The sequence below is a fragment of the Ursus maritimus genome, unplaced genomic scaffold (assembly GCF_017311325.1).
Source record: "Ursus maritimus isolate PB19 unplaced genomic scaffold, ASM1731132v1 scaffold_10, whole genome shotgun sequence".
Lineage (NCBI taxonomy): Eukaryota > Metazoa > Chordata > Mammalia > Carnivora > Ursidae > Ursus > Ursus maritimus.
In genome coordinates, this window is record NW_024423344.1 from 29,099,586 (window position 1) to 29,122,101 (window position 22,516).

Genomic DNA, 22,516 nt, shown 5'->3' on the forward strand with positions numbered 1-22,516 from the left:
AAGGTGCAGATTAATAGCATAAGAAGTATATGTTGGTTGAACATGGAGAAATGTTACAAATAACAGGAGCTAATGTTTAATAAAAGAATCACTGCTCCCAGGTATCCTCAGACATCCATTTACATTTACTCGTTCACACAAGCAGTATTTATTGATGATCGTCTATGTGCTTTATTTTGTAGAATGGATGTGCTTTCTATAAAAATTGCTGCTTAAATCTTTCTAATCTCTTCATTAAATAAATTCTGAAGGAATAATAGAAAATCAGCTTACTTGTAGAGTTTATAGGTAAAGGAAGTCATGATTAACCACAACCCAGATAAGCAAAGATTGAAGATTAATCAGAATACTTCCAGTGCTGAGATCGCAAGATCAAGTGTCACAAACCACAAGGTAATTGGTTTTTGTCAAGTGTCTTCTTCCTGATGTCCTCACTGCTGCAGACGAGTGTGAATGTATTTTCTGGATAACCAGTTATTTCCCAGAAAATAAATTAACCAGAATACGTCATCCTCTGAGCATTTCAATTAGTCTAGGTGTTCTTTACATGAACATAATAAAACTGTATTTCTTTTCTAGAAAGTCTGTAACATAGATTTTTACTAGTGAAACCTAGGTTTATATATAATAAATTCTCATTAGTATCAACTTATTGTATAATCCAAAACAGATGGACATATTTATAAGAATACTTTTACTTCATCCAATAGGAATATACCATAAAGCTTATGTTGGGACCTTTGTTATACATAAAAGCATATCTTTAAATGCAGTGGGAACGTACTAGTTAAGGACGTATCTCAGTGAGTCCCATAAAATACACAGTCCATAATAATAAATATTTCTGTTCCAGCCCAAAGTAAATTTTTAAAGTGCTCCCCCTCCAGCCTCTTGCCTCCAAGAGTATCCATTCTGACAGGCCTCTTCCTGTTTCAAGTTTCCAAAAATTGGTGGGCTGGCTAGGCAGATGGCAGATCATAAATTATCTGGCCATAGTTATCTGCAAGTTCTAGACTCGAAGACTAATGAATAGTGCTACTATTATAAAAATGTCTTTGTGCCCAGCAGCTCTGGATCAAAGGCTAGTACATACTTCCACTTCTCAAAAACAAAAACTACTGGCTCATGTTCCTAAAAATATCCGTGACCAGCAGAACCAAAATTCATTTTTCCACAGATAAAAATAACGAGGAAGGGAACATGCTATCCACCCACCAGAATGGCTAACAATTTTTTTTTAAGCCATCAATATCAAGTATTGGTAAGGATATGAGCAGATGAAACCTTCATACTGCTCATGGGAATATAAGTTGGAAAAATCACTTTGGAAAGCTGTTTAGCAGTATCTACTAGAGCTGAACGCATCCAGGGTTCCTAACCAGCAGAAGTACACACACACACCCGCTCCAGGAGACATGCTCAGGACACTCCTGGCGGCATTATTCCTAATAGCCCCGGAGTGGAGGCAGCGCCATTGTAGAAGGCATAAATTGTGACCGCATCATAGGACTGACTCTCAGTGCGGCAGTGGGCAAGCGTAAAGAGCTGCCACACACAGCAGCGTCGGTAACCTGACAGCAGTCACGTGCAGCCAGAGAAGCCAGACGCAGAAGAGCACATCCTGTGGGACTCCCATTTTTGTGAAGTCCCAAGCCCGGCAAACCTAAGCCATGCGGGTGGAAGTCACGATGGGGGCTGTGGAGATACAGGTGGTTACATGGGGCACTCACTGTTAAAGTCCATTGAGCTCTGCACTTAAGATGGAGGCACTTTACTTACAAGTATGTTGTACTTCAATTTTAAAAGTTGACCCAAAAAAAGGAAGAAAGGGATAGCAGATTTATTGGAAAAAGCAGATTCCTTCCCTCACCCTTACCCCAAATTTTACCAAGTTCTTTTCGTCTGTTGGCACATATAACGGAAATGGTCTTCAACCTAACGAGTACCTTAGGGGATGATAATTATATCTAGGAAAAGAAGCAACATTGGCAAAGAAAATCAAGACCTAAAATCCCTAGTTTCTTCCATGGTGGTGAATCCAGAGACAGCAGACAAATATAATATTCTAAGGGAAAAGTAAGCATTTTATAATTCTGTAGCCTCTCTACCATGGGCAATAGTAGGTCCCCTGAAAAGGACCCCCTTTTATCATTTTTACTAATTATTAGTAGAATTCCGCAGTGCTGTTGGACCAGTTGTTAACAAACCTACTGAATCAAAAAGTAGTTAACAACCCCACCGAATCAAAAGCTGCATTTTATCAAGATCCCTAAGTTCTTTGTATGCATATTAAAGCTTGAGAAGCCTTACTCTGCATAACCTGCAAGCTAGTCTCAAAGATATATTTCATAAAAGTATAAAAGGATATTTTTAAACCCTTTTGAGAAAAAAAACTTACTTTTGTTTCAGATTATAAAAGTCATGAGTTCATTATATGAAAACTGGAGGGGCGCCTGGGTGGCACAGCGGTTAAGCGTCTGCCTTCGGCTCAGGGCGTGATCCCGGCGTTATGGGATCGAGCCCCACATCAGGCTCCTCTGCTATGAGCCTGCTTCTTCCTCTCCCACTCCTCCTGCTTGTGTTCCCTCTCTCGCTGGCTGTCTCTATCTCTGTCGAATAAATAAATAAAACCTTTAAAAAAAAAAAAAAGAAAACTGGAGGGGTGCCGGGGTGGCTCAGTCCAGCTCTGGATTTGAGCTCAAATCATGATCATCTCAGGGTCATGGGATTAAGCCCCATGTTGGGATCTGTACTGAGCATGGGGAGTCTGCTTGAGGTTCTCTCTCTCTCTCCCTCCCCCCATCCCCAGCTTGTGCACACGCATGTGCTCTCTCACTCTCTTCAATGGGAGGGAGGGAGGGAGGAAGGAAAGAAATTGGAAAATATAGAAATTAAGGGAAGAAAACAATATCACCCATAATGTCACAACCCCAAAGTAACCATGACTATTAATATTTTTGTTTTCTCCCACATATTTTTCCTTGCATGTATACAATGTACATACATATACACTGAGATAATACTGTATGGACATGCTTTTATATGATTATCACATAACATTTTACAGTAGCAATCAACTTTCAGTAAATTTTTGTCGAGCACCAGTTATGTATCAAGCACTGTTCTAGGTGCTGCAGTTATGTAAGGGCTCTTATCCCATAAGCCTGACTTTCTAATGGAGCAGACAGATAACAGAGACAAAGAGGGGGCGCCTGGGTGGCACAGTGGTTAAGCGTCTGCCTTCGGCTCAGGGCGTGATCCCGGCGATCTGGGATCGAGCCCCACATCAGGCTCTTCTGCTATGGGCCTGCTTCTTCCTCTCCCACTCCCCCTGCTTGTGTTCCCTCTCTCGCTGGCTGTCTCTATCTCTGTCGAATAAATAAATAAAATCTTTAAAAAAAAAGAGAGAGACAAAGAGGTAAATAATACATTTGTAAACAGCGGTAAGTACAAAGAAAGTAAAACGGGGATGAGCTACAAAGTGGCACAGTGCTTTTTTTTTTTTCTTTTTTAATAACCCATGCTTATGATCCTGGACCTCTTCGATTCCTTTAGGATTGACGTGTACTTTCTAGCCTTACCAGAAACTATGATGCACTCTCCATTTACTATTTGGTTAAACTGAGAGTTCCATATTATACTTAGTTGAATTACGTGTCACTAGAAACTGAATAGTTTCCCTTGAACTTCTTCAACGTCATTGCCTTGTCAATGCATTGATGAAACTTCGAAAATCAAGGCTTAGTGATAACAGTGGCATAGGAGTGTCTCTTTATTGCGTGTACACATTAATATATTTGTATTCAAATGAGGGAATTTTGCACCCGTTTGCAGCAAGGGCATCAGGAACAAGAAATTAATATAGGTAGTCCTGCCTATGGTTATAGTGTCTGGAGCTGCTCTGGGTAGTGGTTGGTCTTCTGCTAAAGGAAACACCGGCTGCCTAAAGCTTGGCTTTGTATTTTCAATGACAGTACTGTCCTACAGCCACCTCCAATGAAACAGTGATGGAAGTGTGCTTACGTTAATCTGGGCTTAGTTGTCTGTAATGTGTCTCGATGATGATGATGATGATGATACCAGCTGACATAGATTTCCAGGCTCTTCCTTAGCCAATTCCACGTAGTATCTCATTCACTCTTCACAAAAACTCAAAGTAGGAACTAGTGTTATCTTTATTTTGGAGTTGAGGACGCTGAAATGCGGACAGGTTAAGTAACTTGCTTGAGGTCAGATATCTGATCATGGTGAAGGGAAGATGGGAACCAGACTCTCGGATCTTAACTACCACTCATTTGCACTCACATGATCTTGACTACGACTCTCACTTGCACACAAAAATATTTTAACTATTCTAGCCACTTCTTAATGTAAATATAGTCATTGGCTGTAACAAACCCATGCCTTCCTTTGGGATACTGTCATTCTTCATCGCTTAACTACCATCTTGGTCCACCTGGCATAGTTACAAGTCATTGTGGGAACGTATTATGTGGCAGTACCTTTGGGAAAGTAATTCAGAAGATTTCTCATCAGAGAGACATGGGGGACGCAACATGCTCATGAACTATTACTTTCAGCTGTTTCCACTTGTACCATAAGTCACAGAGAACTCAAATAACAAATTTTTTTCCCAAAAGGAAGAGTTCTGAAGATCACGTTTTCTCTGTGCCTGTGGACAATGTTAACAGGTTCAAGCTGATTATTTTGTTACCTAAGAAATTCGCCAGAAGTACCGTGACAGAAGATGCGTAAGAAATGTATAACCCTGCGTTTCTGGACTCTGCACATCTCTCCAAGGGCTCATTTGCATACTGTTTTCCCATTTATATGTGCTTTAAGTGAGTTCATTTTATCATTCCCTGTGTTAAGACGATTAAAACTGACAAAATCTACCCAAAGGGCATTCTTTGTTGGCAGAGCAGAAACCAGTCCTTTGATGAAACTGTGTTCATGCAGACGCATCACTTATTTGTAAAGATCCTGGTGTGTTTCCTGTTTTTCACACAGAAAATGTGTCAGGTACCCTCCAGAAGTCATTAAAATAAGGATTTGTATTTGTGTGTGTGTGTCGTTGTAGGCTAAAGGTAAAGAAAGACAGTGGCTAAGACACCAAGCTACAGGGGAACTAGATGATGCCAAGATCATAGATGGGCTGACTGGAGAAAAAGCCATCTACAAACGCCGGGGTGAGCTGGAGCCGCAGGTAAGTAATGGTGAACGAGTAGCCTCGGTCTGTAGAGTCCAGCCCTCTTTATAGACAAATGCTTTCTTGAGTTGCCATCTTTGTCAAAACACCAAAAACCCTGAATATGGCAACCCGATCTCCTACCAGGGTCTCCCATCTGCAGAATCCACCAGAAGGGGCGCCTGGGTGGCACAGCGGTTAAGCGTCTGCCTTCGGCTCAGGGCGTGATCCCGGCGTTGTGGGATCGAGCCCCACATCAGGCTTCTCCGCTATGAGCCTGCCTCTTCCTCTCCTGCTCCCCCTGCTTGTGTTCCCTCTCTTGCTGGCTGTCTCTCTCTGTCAAATGAATAAATAAAATCTTAAAAAAAAAAAAAAGAATCCACCAGAAGCTAGCAGCTGAGAGAGAGGCTGCTGCTGTCCATGCAGATCAGCTCCTAGGACAGAGAGCAGGATGCCCCTGGAGGGGACAGTGAAGACACTCAGTGTCCATGCATCCTGGAGGACTGTGCTGGCGGAAGCCCTAGAGCAATCTTGGTGGTCTTCTACTGTCCTGTGACTTTAAAGGTCTGTTCCCATCCTACACCTGAAGAAAATTTTCGAAAATAAGAAACTCTCCCTGAAGTAATTCCAACCGTAGTATACAAAGCTTTACACAGCCCTAATATTAAAGCATCTGCAACAGAGCGGCAAACATAAAATGGCGGTGGGTGAAATACTGCATCTCTCCTCTCGGAGGGCTCTGTGATCGCCTGTGTCCCAGAATAACCAGAATTGCTGAGCAGCCGCTGAGAGCTGGGGATGCAGTGACTGGTGGGGAAGGGTAGTCACTTACTCCATTTCAATGTTTATTCAGAGAGGATCTTTTGGTAATTTGGGCAGTACTCACTTCTGTGTCATTGGCATGAGTCAACAACTGCGTTCTTCACTGACTCATCGCAGTCAACAAATGTGCTCAGAAATATCTGAATTGCGAGTGGTCATGGAAGCATATGTGGTACTGTTCTTCATTTAGGCGGACTCAACAAGTTTTTAAGAAATATATTGAATTTTGTCTGAAATCATTGCCCTCCAATACCCACACTATGTTTTGGAAATTACTAACCATGCTCATTAGCTTTCATGCATGTCTGCGAGTGTATAATGACAGAATAATCTGGAATTTTTCTTCTTCATTTTTTCCTGTAAGTAAAACTGACAAACATACTTTTGTTTTTAATTTGGCAAACTGGCAGGCATGAGTCCAAAATCAAACTGAAACTCGGAGGAGTTTCGCATTTTAATCAACACTTGTCGCTCAAGCGCAGTTAGGCGCCACTCTCATGCTTTAAGCGCCCAGAAAAGTCACAGGAGTAGTAATGCAGTAACGGGAAGGAAGAGAAACCCGAAAGCTTACTAAGAACAGAAGACACTGCAGAAACATATTCCCTCGGTTCTTTGCCAGACCCCATCTCACATAACCTTGTTTTAGGAATCTGACATTTCTGGCGGGCTTTGTGGGAAATGATTTGCAGGTCACAACGTAACAGGTAAGAGTAAAACTGATGTGGCCTTCCAGAATAACTCAGTCTTGCTAGTGTAACTGACTCCGAGGCATGACATGAAAATGACATGTTGGGGTTTATATCTTTCCAGATTATTATTTTTAAGGATAATAGCCTCAGTGAGGCGGTTTTACTAGATGAGGTTGGGTCTCGAAAGGACCATACTTGAAAGGAAAATCTTTCCCATATGGCCCCAACTACCAGCCCAAGTCTGAAATTCCATTTACTGAAATACAATCCTCTCCACCTGCCAGGTCAGCCTTGCGCAATGCTGAGCCTACAGCTGATCGGCCTGCCCCGCGGCTGGCACTCTGGGGCCTCTGTGAGCCCCTCAGAACGGCATCCAGGGATGGTTTTCTGGTTCACAAGGCTTTTCTGTTGTTCCCCCGCAGCTGGGCAGCCCGCAACAGAAACCCAAGCGCCTGCGCCTGGTGGTCGATGTATCTGGCAGCATGTACCGCTTTAACGGGGTGGACGGCCGGCTGGAGCGCTCCATGGAGGCCGTGTGTATGGTCATGGAAGCCTTCGAGAACTATGAGGAGAAGTTCAAGGTATGGCATGAACTAAGAATGGTGAGAGGTGTCACCGAACACATCTGCCCCAGGGTCACCCCAAGTTAGGTCATGATGATGGATAGGTGGGTGCAGGCTCCACCGGAGTGGACAAAAATCAGCTCATCAGCTCACCTACCAGCATAGAGAAAGAGAACCTTTTGTTTTATCTGCCATAATCATCAGAAAATGATTTAAAGGACCAATACAATTTAAAGGACTGATTACTACAGAAGAAAGCACTTTACAAGTGTGTGATGTTGGTCATAATGTTAGGGGGAAAAAACCAGACATTTAGAAACACCACAAGTCTCTTCCCCAGATTTCTCGGAGTCTCCCTCCTCATCCCAGTTCCCGCCACACCCCATTCTTGCCCCACCGCCCAGCAGACAGCCTCCCAAGGTTTGAGAACACCCTCAAAGAGGATTATTCTCAGCCTTGCTGTGCCTTTCCACGTGGGCGAGGATTACACAGTAATAGATGACGCCGCTGACAATGAGGACGGCAAGGCCGGGAGACATGCAGTCTGCCATTTAAACTACGTCCACTCTGCGCGTGCTCAGTTTGCTCTGCATCCTCCTTCAGATGTGGGAATGTGCAGGAGGGATCCCCCAGAGCCAGGTGACCGCCCAAGGTGAGCCCAGCAGTCCACGCTTAGTCAGCCGCAGGAGCACCTGCACTCTGGCCCTTACCAGAGCAGGTCACATGGCACGTGCTGTGTCGTTATTATCACAAGTGCGGCGGAGAGAAACGGTGTATGTGCGACACGTGTGGCGGGTGCATGGCCTCTCCGTCGGTATTCTAGACCGTATTCAGCATCATGCATGTCCTGCAGAAACAGGCAGTCTTAGATCATTATTTGGCTCGACAGCCCACCTGTAGGATCACTGTCCTGAGACATGTCTTGTGTTAGGATGGAAACAGATTGATGGAACCCATCACGTCATTTACTTTAAGCCTGTTTCAGAGCTCCAGGCCTCCCAGAGTCCCTTGTATGGAGCTCTGCGTGAAGTGGCAGGAAAAGGCGGCTTTGATCAGGGAGTGCTGTGGGCTGCCAGGCTCTGTACCAGTGCAGGATGCCAATACAAATAGGGAGCAGCTTTGTTTCCCTTGAAGAACCGGGTTGCGTTTCCCCCTGTGATTCGTGAAAACCATGGAACTGTTCAAGATTCCCTTGCAGTTTTAGTTGCCAGAAACTCAGAGCCGAACTCAAAGACCAGCTGTGACAGCTTTATGTCCTATGGCTTGTGCCCCGGTATTCAGCCTTTTCCTTGCCTTGACCCTCTGTCCCTTCAGATGTAACTTTTTCTTGATTTTGATTTTTTGCTTTTTTATGTGGTTTTCTAGAAAATATTTATTTTAAAATATTTAGATCCTTTCTAGTAGGAGGTTGAGATAATTCCTTGGACCACGGACACCCAGAGGATAGTTAAACACCCACCCATCACACCCGCACAAATCTCACTGAATGGTTTACAACCCTTGGGTTCCGCTAATATTTGGATCAGCCCACCTGCCTCTTGTGTGACTCCTGAAGGTCGGTGTTCCTCAGCTTCCTGTGAGTTATATGGAGATGTTGATCCATTATAGATCGTAGCAAACGTATCACTCTTAAAATTGGCATACCTGTTCATATTCTCTAGAACAAAACTTCCAGTTAGAGGATTTCTGTGCCTTTGAGAACAGAACTGCTCTGATAGGTGAAACTACTTCTTCTAAGTTTTTAGAAAGATTTTTTTAGGAGTTCACCAAGAAATCGGTTGGACTGGGTAAAGAATTAGAAGGCGGAAGGGGGCAAAGCTAATAGGGAGTTCAGAGAGCCATTCCCAGAGCCTGCAGGGAGACGGTGTGATTAGCACGAGGCGTGCTGAATATTTCGTTCATCTCACACAGCACAGTGTGCAGAGATTGAGATTTGTCCAATTCTCACTGTGAAAAGTCTGTTATTTGGACTATTAATGAGACTGGACATATTGCACCAAAAAGAAACAATATCAAGAAAATGAGCATGTCCCAGGATGTTGTTTTGTTTTGTTTCTAATTGCCAGTTACAGCCCAGCTGTTGCCACGTGATGTGCTGGATTTCCGTAAAATGACAAATTGTGCACTTGCGAAGAGCAGAGTACTGTGCCAGGTGCCGAGTTCCTGCCATCCGTGAGCACATAGCCTAGTGAGGGGGACCCATAAAGACTACCAAGTCTAGTGGAAGGTTCGGAGAGAGACATGTGGTAACAGAGGCACGAACAGAGCACACTCCTCTCCAGACACCCCCCCTCCGGGGCATTACCCCAAAAGTAGTGTTTTGCTGATAGTCTTTGATTCCCACAAGAGTACAAACCATTTCCTCAGTCTTTATCAGTAAAACCACAGATATATTGAGAAGATAACCATATGTTACTATGGTAATGTAAATTATTACCAAATCCAGTCACTATTTAGAACAAGAAATTATAGCAAGACACCAAGATAAGATAAACTTCCTTCACGGTTTGAAGTATCTTTATTGTTTTTTTATGCTAGTAGATCCTTAATAGACAGCTCTTTGATTGTTTGGGGTTTGTGCATTTTCTCATACTTCTAAACATACTCCTTACATTCACTACAGTTCCTTTAGAACTTTTTTAAGAGCACAGAAAGTCTCCAGCGCATTAAAATCTTTCCAACAAAAGGAAAAGACATTAAGTCTTCACAAAACAAGCTCTTTGAGGAAAAGCGGTCGTTGGGCAAGGACGTCAAGGGCTGGGGGAGAGGCAGGATGGGGAAGACACAGGAGTCCCCTTCCTGCAAATTCCTCCCCGTGTCCGTGGACTTCAGAACGGGGTTGCTTTCCTAGGTCATTTACTCAGTTTCCTCGTTCCTCACACAGGAAACCGAGACCCAGGAACATTAAGGACTTTTCCCAAAGTCAGAGGGCTAGTTGGAGACAGGCCAGGACCCCCCACCCCTTTGTTTGTTTTCCCTTTTTGATATTCTTGTTTTTAAATTTTCCCCTTTATTTCCCACCTTTTTTATTTTGAAAAAATGTGAACCTACAGAAAAAGTCGAAAGAACAGTGAAATGAACACCCATATGTCTTCGCTTAGATTTGCCGATTGTTGGCATTTTCCCTCATTTGCTTTATGTCTCTCTCTAAATATATACTCTCTTCCTTTTTTGAAAGTAAATTATAAACGTCATAACGCTTTACCTCCAAATATTTTATTATGCTTCTCCTAACAGGACATTTTCTAATACAACCTCAATACCATTATCGCATCTAAGAAGATTATCAGTAATTTCGTAACATCCTCTAATGTCCAGTCCACCTTCACTTTTCCCAGCTATCTCAAAGGTGTCTTTTTTTATGGAAGTATAACGAACGTGCAGGGTTATATTAGTTCCGGGTGTACAGCTTAACGATTCCACAGTTCCGTATATTAGTGCTCACCACGGTGTTTCCCAAAAGTGTCTTTTCTAATTGGTCTCCCCCCTCCACACACACACACACACACACACACACACACACACACACACAATCCAGGATCCAGTGAAAGTCCACACTTGTGTTTTGGTTGTAATGTCTTGTTAGCCTCTTTTAATCTGGAACGGCCACTTCCCCTGCCACTACCCTCTTTTTGGGGTGGTGGCTCTCTTGAGAGTTCAGATCAGTTGTTTTATGGCATGTCCTTCATCCTGGATTCATCTGGCTGTTTCTTCACAGTGCCATTTACCTTGTCCCAGTGTTCCCTGTTTCCAGAACTCCTGACAGGCTTCCCCCCACCCTCCGACATTGGGTGCCCTGGAGACTTCGTATAATCTTCTCACCACCCCTGCCAACATGTCTACAATTTTGAGAGGCCGCCGGCCACCCAGTCTCTCCTGGGGCTCCCCAGTGTCCTTTGTCGAGGGTGGGAAAGAGGTGGGATGGAGCCTACTGACATTCTGTGAGAGCTTTTTTGGGGGGTAATTAAACATGTGTAGAAGGTACAAAAAGAGTGAGAGCGAGGCCTTTGCCCCCTCTCTCAGCTCCTGCTTCCCTCTCCGGTGGCGACCACCATTAGTGGACTTTTTTGTGGTATCGTCTCAGAGATATTTGATGCGTGTGCGTCAGGCGTATCCCATTCCCTCGCTTCTGTATCTGCACCACGTGATCATATTCAGCTCCCTTCGTCTGTGCGTTCGTGTTCTCATTTGCAAGAGAAGTGTGAGGACTAGGAATAACTAATGAAAGTATGTAACTTTCTCAGCCAATATAAAATGATGCAGGGGCAAATGAGTTTTAGGAGTTCTAGTGAAAAATTTATATTCCATAGCCTGGGATGGCATTGCACGTGGAATCTTTAAGAATTAGCGTGTGCTCTGAGATGCCCCACTCCCCAGTTCCAGATGGCTCTTAATGTGGTCCTCCTGTAGTTATCCCTCCTCTCTCGAGATGTCCAGTCTGTATTTGCTTTGAAACCTTCAGAAGCCACCGGCCTGGCCCGGTGATCTGGACTCTTCCCTGAAACCTCTCTGTCTCAGCATCTGCCGTGTGTGTGGTTTGGCTCGGGCTCGGCTCCCCAGCCCTGGGTCATTACAGTCCAGGTCCAGGAGGCACATTCGGAGTCCGCCGACACTTTCTGTTCCATCTTCGCATGATCCTTGCCAAACCACAGGGACCCTCGAGAAAGAGTTACTAAGAAGAAATGGTAACGCAGTGTCAGGACACATTTCAAAGCCATCTGAAGCTTTTACAGTTTCTCATAATCGGTCTACCAACTGCACGCGGTTATTCTCAGGGACAGCATTTACAGCATCTTCAGACAGGAGTAGCATTACTTGCAAATAACCATCATAAACTCATCTTATCAGCAAAATTGTTAATGTTCACAGAGCACTGAAACGCTGGAGTGAACAGAGGAATGGTAACAGTTGTGTGAACCATTTTATTTAAGTCCGGAAGCCTTTATCTTCATTCGTTTGTTCCTTGTGATTTCTGCAAGCCCCTGAGAACGTTTTCACTGGAACCTTAAAGTAGATCTCCTTTTCAAAAGCTCTTAATGCCTTTGTTTTCTTTCTTCTAAGTACTTCTTCTCATCAAAAGTGAGGTAACTGTTTCTCCTCTGAGCACTCAAGTAGCCACACCGGGCAACAGGCAGATTTAGTTAGTTATTGAAAAGTTGCACTTGAAAAAGTGTTCTCAGATTTATTGTTTTTGTGGAGAATAAGTCATTCTCTAAGGCCATGGTTTCCTAACAGTGTAACGAGGTACCCTCAAAGGGTGTTGGGGAGCGATGGTGAGCGGACAGGACTTTTTACCCCTTCCCCTTCTGTCCCTAATTAAACCAAAACAATTCACTTACATTGATTTTGCATGATGTTTCATAATCTGGGCTTTTGTGCAATATTTCATTTGGAGAAAGACTTCCACTGTTTAAAAATATTTTAAAGAGTTAGAAAACTGCTCTCCTAGAGCCAATATTGGATTGTTATTTCTTGTACACTCTGAGGGCATTCCTTCTAGAAAAGACTTCATCAGTCCTCGGGTACATTTAGATGGCTCATTCATTTGACAAGAGAAAGCAAGGCACAGGTTTTCCTATGACTAAGTGAAGCAGACTTTTTTCATTCTGTTTCATTCTGAAGCATTGAATCTTCATAGAACTTTGGGATCAGGAAGGGTCTTGGCAATCATTTTCACTAACGTCTTTGTTTTACAAATGAGAAAATCAAGATCCAGAGAGATTAAGTCCTTTGCTCGAGGTCACACAGCTGCGTGGTAAAAGGCCAGGACTTCTGACTCCCACCTCAGGGCCCTTTCTTAGTTGATGTTTTATCCCTGTTTTTTGCAGCCATTTTATTTCTGCCCAGTCAGTATTTTTACAAAGCTGTGATTCAGGAGCAAATGTACCGTTCACATAAAAGACTCTTATCTTTTCCTCCCCTTAGCACTTCATCACCCAAGTGAGGTATAATAGGCATGACTTTTCTCGAAGATATCTTGGTCAGAAAGGCTGGGTTAATTCTCAGAAGGATGTGGAAAGATATGACTCACAAACTAGCACCTGCTGGGAAAATTCCTTCTATCAACAACTTAGCTCAGTGTCTGTAATGAACCTTTTCCTGATGCCTCAGCAATGTTTCACACATTTAGAAATGGAAAGCAATCATTTTATTAGGCTTAGACTTTGAATAAATTCTTATTGCAACATGGAGATAAGACCAAAGAAGGGTGTACAGAGTACTCTGGGTCCTTTCAAAGTGAAACAAGAATTCAGAATTGACTCGATTGTTGCTACAGCTATAGAAGTATTGAGCCGAGAGGTTGGGTGGGGGAGGACAGGGAGGGGAACAGTTAGGGAATGATTATTTCTCTAAGGTAAAGACATTGGACTTAGAGTCGGGGCACCTGGGTTCGGCTTCCACCTCTGCCAGCACTCGATCTCTGACCTTAAGAAAGGCTGTTCATCTCTCCAGGCATTCATTTCTTCATTTGTGAAATGAGGTAATACCCACCCCAAAGGTTGTGAAGAGAATCAAGATGAGATGAAATATATAGGAGCAGTTTATAAACTATGAAGAACTATACAAACATTGACATTCTACTCATTAAATGTATTGTCCTATACTTTCAGTGACCCTGTGAGAGCAGATAAAACAGAGATTATTCCTATTTGTCAGAGAGGTTAAGGGACATATAAGCATATAATGTTAGAGGTCAACTACACCAGCATTATTTATAAGGAAGAAACAAGATTTAGAAAAGTCAAGTGACTTGCCTTAGGTCAAAAAGCTTGTTAATATCAGAGCTAAGTCTAGAATCCTTGATCTTCAGATCATTATTCTTTTTACGTTGACTTCTGTGATATGAAGAAAAGTTAGCTAACTAGCTACTATAGCTATTGGCTAACTAACACCTTAGGGTTCTGTTGGCACTTCTCTTGACCTTCTAAGTCACATACTCATCTTCTAAGCGTTTGCTGCCCACTGTCAATGGTGCCATCTTAGAAGGGTGTACTTGGATTTCTAGAAGATTAGAATTTCACACATCGTCGGTCTTCAGAAATAGCCTCAGATGGGTGTCTCATACGTAGTTATAATGTGGATGTGTAATAAAGCACAGCCTTTCCTAAAGTTAGCAGATAATTATCCTTCCCCATAGAAACCTAAACATAAATCTTATTCATTAAAAAAAAAAAAAAATGCTAGGGACGCCTGGGTGGCTCAGTCAGCTAAGCATCTGCCTTCAGCTCAGGTCAGGATCCCGGACTACCAGGATGAGCCCTGCATCCCGCTCCCTGCTCCGCTGGAAGTCTGCTTCTCCCTCTGCCCCTCCCCCCTCTCATGCACACTCTCTCTCTCTCTCTCAAGTAAATAAAATCTTTTAAAAAAAACACTAATAGCTCTTTTTTCTAAGCTGAGATTTCTTTGCAGTCTAAGTACCACAAATCAGCTTTCTTATTTGCTGATAAATGTGTCTTGGACTGAAACTCAGCATTTGTTTTCATTTGTTATACCTTTCTCTGAATGAGATTTTCAAAAGAGAATATAGCAAAAGGGCATTTAAGCAAGCTCCTAAAGCAAAGAAGTATTAAAACTGGCCTTCTCTCATTGAGGCTGTTCCTTACTACTGTGGTTTATTATTTATGTGTGTGCCAAAAGCAAGACTCTACAAGGACTCAGAGGAGACCGTGAGGAATGGAGAAATCATTTTGAGCTGCTCAAAAAAAGTTACGATGTAAATGTGAGGCGGGTTGATAATGACAGTGAGGTTCTTAGTTAATGGCTCTGGGATCCTCCCCACGCAGAAGCATGCTTGAGACCCTGTCGAGTCTGATTTGACAGTAGTCACAGCAGGAACCAGACTGGGTGAATGGCAGGATCAGGTGTTAGAGAATGGAAATGAGTGAGCTGATGTACTTCTTTCCTTTAACCCAGTTTTGAGGATCAGCAAATTTGTGTCTGTGAAACGTGTTGGGGTCCTTCGATAGCAGATACTAGATAATTATGACATAGAAGCATTGGTTTCAGTGGAAGCTTACAATGACCTACAGTAACACCAGGAAACGCTCCACATTTGGACGTACTTTGATTCCTCTCAAGCATTTTATTTACTTTGGGCACAGAATAATCCCCCAGCCTGTCTGGAAAATGAGAACCAGAGCCTGCAAACCATTTTATAAGCCCCATCCTGTCCTTTAGGTGTATCTCCTCAGAGAAGCCTTTGCAGTGCTAACCCGGCACAGACAAGGGTAGATCCTTCTGCGAACAGCACTTTCCTTACCACAAACAAAGGAAGGGTGGAAGAGGGGGGGTGGAAGAAGGGGAAGAAGGGGGGGAGGAAGAAAGGAAGATCAGCAACTCACCCACCTTTATCTCATTTGTGTGAAAAGTACATGGTTTGCTTTCTTCTCCTGGGCAAATAATTAAATAGTAGGTAGGTAGGTAGGTAGGTCAGTCAAGTGATAGACGGGTAGTTACCAAAATGTTTCTGAAGTATTTAATCAGCCAGTATCTGTTTTTGACGAAGACCATCCAACAGCTCATTTGGCCGCTCCTTCTTTAATAATCAGCTCTTCCTCGCAGTAACCAGTTACGTCAACCCTGTGAGCAGACCACATGGTCAAATACATATTCAGATAGTTTCATCCACAGGCATCTGATTACAAAGAATTTTAACCGTCGGTTAATAGGGAGGAAAAAAACGTCTAATATGTCTATAGGCCTCTTGCCTCAGCCAAACAAGAGAAACCTACTTGTGTTTCAAGGAACTGATCTTATCCCGTCCTGTGTAAGATCCTGTGTAACAGATTACTTCACCAGGCTCCTAACGAAAGCAGCCTGCTGGCACCTTCTCAGGACAGCTTCATTCTTCGCTTAAAACAGCTCCTGCCTCGACCATTGTCCAGTCAGACTTGACAGAGCCCCAGGCATGCTTCCATGGAGGGATCGGGCAGGCTTTCTCCACATCCCGGCCAATGGCAGCGCTGAAGGGGGACCTTCGGCGTCTACTGAAGCCAGTATTTCACATCAATTAGCCATTGTCAAGAGCTGTGCAGCTTTTAGGGTTCAAATTCTGTTACCTTTTCACTAGATTGATAGCAAACTATCCTAAGGAGATTTTTTTTCACATATGGAATTTATTACATACTTAGAAAGCATTTGTTATCAAGCTTTTTTAATGCATTAGTCAATTTCACAATTCTTTTGTATCATCTTTGGTATTAATTAAAAAAAAATCTTCAAGCCTAGAATAATGTCCCAGCCCCTGCCCAAAACCCCACTCTGGCCCTCCTCTGACCATACCCCTCCCATGAAGTGAAGAGTCTGTGGGGCCAAGGGGTTATGCCCAATTAAAGCCAATTTTTCAGTCCTGCTCCTGGTTTCTGGGATCCCCCAAGAAACCTCAGGTGAGCCCAAACCTGCTTCCAGAGCCTACATGGGCCCCTTTCCTAGGTCCATCTTCTTAGGGTAGACTGGCCAGTGGTGTAAACACCCAGGTCTGAGGTCTGGCCGAGGGGCGACTGTATGGAGGGCTGTGATGGCGTGTGGATGTGAGAGAGAGCTAGGTAAGCACACACGTGCAGAGGCGGCGCCTCAGGGAATGGGACAGAGCCAAATACAGCAAGAAAAGGGCCTGGACTGCAAGCCAATGCTGCCCACACCACCCTGTTCTTACACAGAACTTCAAGGACTCCTGGCTCTCCAGGCCATTATAATCTATATTTATTAATCAAAGAAGGAAAAGAGAATAGATCTTATTTAACAATTTGTAGCCTGATGAATAGATTTTAAATATTTAGACATCTTACATGTGCCTTCATTTGTACACTTGTCCCTTCCAGTTGTACACTTATCTCTGTCCATTCTCATTGTTTTCTTTTGGTCTCAGAAAAAGGAGTGTCTTCCCTCCTCCTCCAGACTAGAGCTTCTGACTGTTCCTGACCTCCTTCCCCACAGCATCCTCTCTGCCGCCTGCAAAATGCAGACACACCGCTCCCCCAGCCCCCCCTCTGATGCTGTGCCGTTTTCTTTTTTTTTTTTTTTTAAGATTTTATTTATTTGTTTGACAGAGATAGAGACAGCCAGTGAGAGAGGGAACACAAGCAGGGCGAGTAGGAGAGGAAGAAGCAGGCTCTCAGCATAGGAGCCTGACGTGGGGCTCAATCCCATAACGCTGGGATCACGCCCTGAGCTGAAGGCAGACGCTTAAGGACTGAGCCACCCAGGCACCCCACAAACTTTTCCCTGATCTTGTCCCCACAGAGGTCCGCTGTTGATTCTGAGGCCGAGAGGTCACTAGCCACCATTCTCTGGGATGGCTGTGGTTGGGGTAATTGAGCACAGTGGCAAACCACTCCCTGAGACCCAAAACACAGATTCCCCACGGCTGTCCCCTTATCCTGCTTCGCCAAGTGCTGTCTCCCCTGTCTTCTCTCAGCTCTGTGTCCTTCTTCCACCCACAGAGGAGGATGCTCCCCAGGGTTCAGTCGAAGGGGCCCTCTGCTCTTCTCTATGTATTTGCCCTTGGCAGACATGTCTCCCTTCCGGGGGGGGGGCGGGGGACAGCCACATCTCTGACTCCATGAAATAGATTTCCACTCTGATCCTGCCCAAATGCACAATTTCAGTATGTTCCACCACGAACCCAACTTGCCTTCTGACTCCCTCTTTTTTGCATAAAAATTATTTCAACAGGAATTTTTCTACTTTTCATTTTAAGTACAATGGTTTCAGTTACAGTACGGGGGTTTTTTGTCAGCTAGCTCGGGCTAACCACCATTTATCACATGGTGGGGAAAAATGCATTCCAGCTTCCAAACAGCTTATTTGTAAAAGAATGTAGCCCACATGGGAAAGGAAAGCGTCTTATTGCCCCAATGTGATTGCATCTATGCAATAAACACACCAGGCACACTCACAGATACTAAAATTCAAAGACAAATAAGATATGGCCTCAAAGAATTCAACAGTTAAAAAGGAATAGACATGAAAAGAAATTATTGCATTCCCCTACAACACCTAGAGTCATGTTTTGCACATGGCAGGTGTTCAAAAGACAGCTGTTGATGGGACTGTCAGTTGGTGAATAGAAAGCAGTGAATCTTAAGCATTTCATCCCTCAGTGGTATTCCCAATACTCCCAAAAACCTTTTGCCCACGCTCAGAGTTTTCTTTGCAGATGCCCCAGTGGCCCAGATACTCTGAGATCTATTCTTTCACATCAGTATTGTGAAAATTCTTGGAGGGAGATGGGAGGGAAGAAGGGAATTTGGGAGCAAACCCAACAGTTAAGAACCACCTTGCTCCAGTTACAGTTGCTTCAAGGTCCCAGACTTCTTTCCAAATTCCATAAAAATGCTACACCCCACTCTCAGCTCTAGCCTTTTCTCACGTGCGTTGTGAGACAGAGAATTAAAAAGGTATTTCCTAAATGTGAAAATATGTCATGCACTAAAGAATAAAAGCAGATTATAAAACCCACATGGTGAACGTTATCCATTTCGGTCGAAAGTTCTGTTGATGTAGGGTGTGTGTGTGTGTGTGTATGTGTGTGTGTGTGTGTGTGAATGTGCACCATCTTATACATACTCTGAAAGGAAATAAAAGCCTCAAAACTTACACAGCAAAACATTAACAGATGTTATCTTTGAATAATGGATCATGAATTTTTACTTTCTTTTTTTGTGCTTTTCTGTGATTTCTATGGTGAATACATTTCACTTTTGCGTTCAGGAAAAAAAAATCTATGTTAGTTTTCTGTTGCTGTGTGACAGATTACTGCAAACACAGCATCTGAAAGCAATACCCGTTTTTAGGTCATAGTTCTGGAGTTTGGAAGTCTAGGAAGGCTCAGCTGGGTTCTCTGCTCAGGATCTCATAAGGCTGGAATCAGGATATCAGTCAGACTGGGCTTCCTACCTAGAGGCTCTGCTGTCAAGCCCATTTGGATTGTTGGCAGAATTCAGTTCCTTGTGATAGTACGATTGAGGTCTCTGTTTCCTGCTGGCTGTCAGCTGGGGTCACTCCTAGATGCCATTCCCAGAGCCTCACCCCATCGTCCCCCCAATCTCAGCCACAGATAATTCCCACATGTCACATCCCCCCATACTTCAAGTCTCTGTCTTTCCCTTCTGCTACCAGCCAGAAAAACTCTCTGCTTTTTAGGGCTTATATGATTAAATTAGGCCCACCCAGATAATCTCCCTTTTTTATTAACTCAATTGATTAGCAGCCTTAATTACATCTGCAAAGTCCCCTTTGCCACATAACATAAATTATCACAAGCAATATCCTATCATATTCACAGGTCCTGCCCACTTAAGGGGAGAGGATTGTGCAGGCTATGTATATGGGAGGGCAGGAATCTTGGGGGCAACCTTGGAATTCTGCCTACCACTGTGTGTGTGTGTGTGTGTGTGTGTGTGTGTGTGTGATTTTGAACTCTCCCCTGAGAGTTAAGAATGGAATTCTTGGTAGCCCCTAAAGCCCTCATCATCCTTTCTACCTCCTGCTGGGGCAGAAATCACATAAGAGGATGGACAAGAAGTGAAGGAGCCTAGAGTTTGTCTGCCTTTGTGTATAAACACACATCCATGTCTCTGGACTTCTCCATGGCCGCCCGTTGAGCACTTCTGTCCAGTAGCAGCCCAAAGAGTTGGAGGCTTATAAGTCTGATGACAGTTCTTTAGTGGACAGAGGCTTCTAACTCTCTGATTCTCTTGTCTGTAGTATGACATCGTTGGACACTCTGGAGACAGCTACAACATCGGTCTGGTTCCACTTAACAAAATCCCCAAGGACAATAAGCAAAGACTAGAAATTCTGAAGGTAAATACATTAAATCACCTCTCTCTTGTGAAAACTTCCACCAGATTAGGTAAAGTATCTTTTGATCACTGAAAAGATTCACTGAAGCAGCAGGAGTTACAGGAAAGAAAAAGACTTTCTGTTTTACAGGCATTCAAGCATTAAACTGGGAAAACACTCACTGTACCTAAAATCCTTTTCTCCACGTTACAATTTTTAAACTTTGTTCCCTATGTATTTTCAGTGTACTCAGTATTATATCAGGATTCTACCGCCTGGGTCCCCTTGTATATGCTATACAGTTCTTCTCAGCACATTGCAGTAAAAGAATGACCACTTTTCGAGTACGCTCCAACCCCAATTTTATGTCCTTAGTATTTTCTAATGATAAATTAAATTTCATATACTTAGATCTACAGTAGAAACACACACACTCCATGAGCTTAAAGTAAATGTCCTCCATGGCTGTTGTTGAAAGTACAGTGTTTAGTGTTACAACTTTACTAGAAATTCCACCCATTCCTCATTTTTCTCCTGTGTCATGTCTATTCACAGGTCCTGCCCACCTTTAAGGGGAGAGGATTATGCAGGCTGTGTATACCAGGGGGCAGAAATCTTAGGGACTACCTTGGAATTCTGCCTATCACTGTGTGTCTGTGAGATGCCAAGTTTTATGTTTTCTTAGATTTTCTCACTTTAAATGGCAGCTTGAATTTCAAGAGTCACTGCAGCTGGAGAGTTTGGGAACATTTCCTGTTTCTAACCACATACAAATATCACTGTGTACTGTTGTCACTCTAAGGTGCAAATTAAATAGAACTCACTTAGAAATTTCCTATTCAAGTGTAATAACTGGTATTTGTGCATTCTCGTGGTCAATAGAAATGTCATTATGTTTGTTTACAAAGTTTCTCACCCGTGGCTTCTGTGCAACATCTCTTACTTCCAGACAATGCATGCCCATGCTCAGTTCTGCATGAGTGGGGACCACACGTTAGAGGGGACAGAACACGCCATCAAGGAGATTGTCAAAGAAGAAGCTGACGAGTACTTCGTCGTCATCTTAAGTGATGCAAACCTGTCACGATATGGAATACATCCTGCCAAGTTTGCCCAAATCCTGACAAGCAACCCTCAAGTAAATGCTTTTGCCATTTTCATTGGATCTTTAGGTGATCAAGCAACCAGGTAAGTGTCACCTCGGGATACAGCAAAGGACAAGTCTAGAGACACTTGAGTACTTGCCTAACACATGCCATTTCATGGGATTGGCATCATGAGGGCCAGTGGGGGGAAAGAAGGAAGAGTAGTCAGTAGGGCTCTACCCTCAAGGAGCTGATAGTCTAGTTGCGAGGCTGTAACAGCCCAGCTTATGTTTGGAGGAGCAATAATAGTTTTAAATTAATTATTTTCATCTTATATTTAATCCAACAATAGAGAATAAGTAACAAATTGATTTGTCCACTAATAAAGTAGACAGTATTTTATATATTTTGCACTTAACATCAAGGTTTCTCAAGCTCAGTTCTAATCAGTTCAATTACTTTGAATATGATTTCATGTTCAAATCATATTCAAAGTAGCAAACTTTTCCTAGTATAAGAGATTGTATGTGTCTATAAAATGTGTATATAAATAAATATAAATAATATATAAAATGTGTGTATGTATAGTGAACAGCTGTATACAGGCATATAGAGAGACATACACATAAATATGCGTGGATAGACATACATGGCTAATATATAGATATCTATCTATCTTAGATATCTCCCCTTATATGTGTGTATATACCCCTTCTCACTGGGGACACAGGCAGGTGAAGCACTGGGAGACAATGTAAGACAGAATATATAGTAAGATGCTACACTGAACACGTTGAATATTCAGTAGAGAAGCCTGTGGTCAGATAACAAATACCATTATGGATGAACTAAAAGGAGAGATCTGGATTTGATTTCTCAAACGCACCAACATTTTTCTTTTTGAGTTATAAACAGAAAGAACCTGTGATTTTTCTTTGCTTGAAATATTTGTATGAAGCAGAAAACACAAATGAAAGTATATCTCCCCCACCCCCTAAAAATAACATCCCTGCCCAGAACACATACCTTTTTGTTATTCCTGTCTTTACCTGTCACATTCTGAGACATCAAGTCCTGTATAGACTAGGAAGTGTTTTAGCCTCCAAAGAGCTGACAACTTTTTCTGTTCCCTTCGCCTTGCTCAGGATTGCAGAGTAAGGTTAAGAACTGCCTTAGTATCATGTCACTTTATTTACAGTCACTTTATTACAACTGACTGCGTTTTTCTCAGTTTTATATTTTAGCCTCTTCTAGAACTGCCATGTCCTCGAACGCAAGCCATGCCTTTTCTACCCAGATTTCCTTCAGACCAGCCCGGTATTAAGCAGACAGCAAGTTCAACAAATACTGGTTGAGCTGAAATAGTTATTTTGTCTTTCTAGT

At 43.1% G+C, this 22,516-nt stretch overlaps 1 protein-coding gene across 1 annotated transcript in view; it reads left to right on the plus strand.

Moving 5' to 3' along the window:
• Nucleotides 1-22,516, plus strand: part of VWA8 (von Willebrand factor A domain containing 8) — a 336,899-nt gene that overhangs the window by 308,756 nt on the left and 5,627 nt on the right. Inside the window, exons 41-44 of the mRNA XM_040623208.1 lie at nt 5,081-5,206; nt 7,122-7,280; nt 19,971-20,069; nt 20,998-21,236. Of these exons, the coding sequence (XP_040479142.1) occupies nt 5,081-5,206; nt 7,122-7,280; nt 19,971-20,069; nt 20,998-21,236 (623 nt within the window). The remainder of the gene's footprint in view (nt 1-5,080; nt 5,207-7,121; nt 7,281-19,970; nt 20,070-20,997; nt 21,237-22,516) is intronic.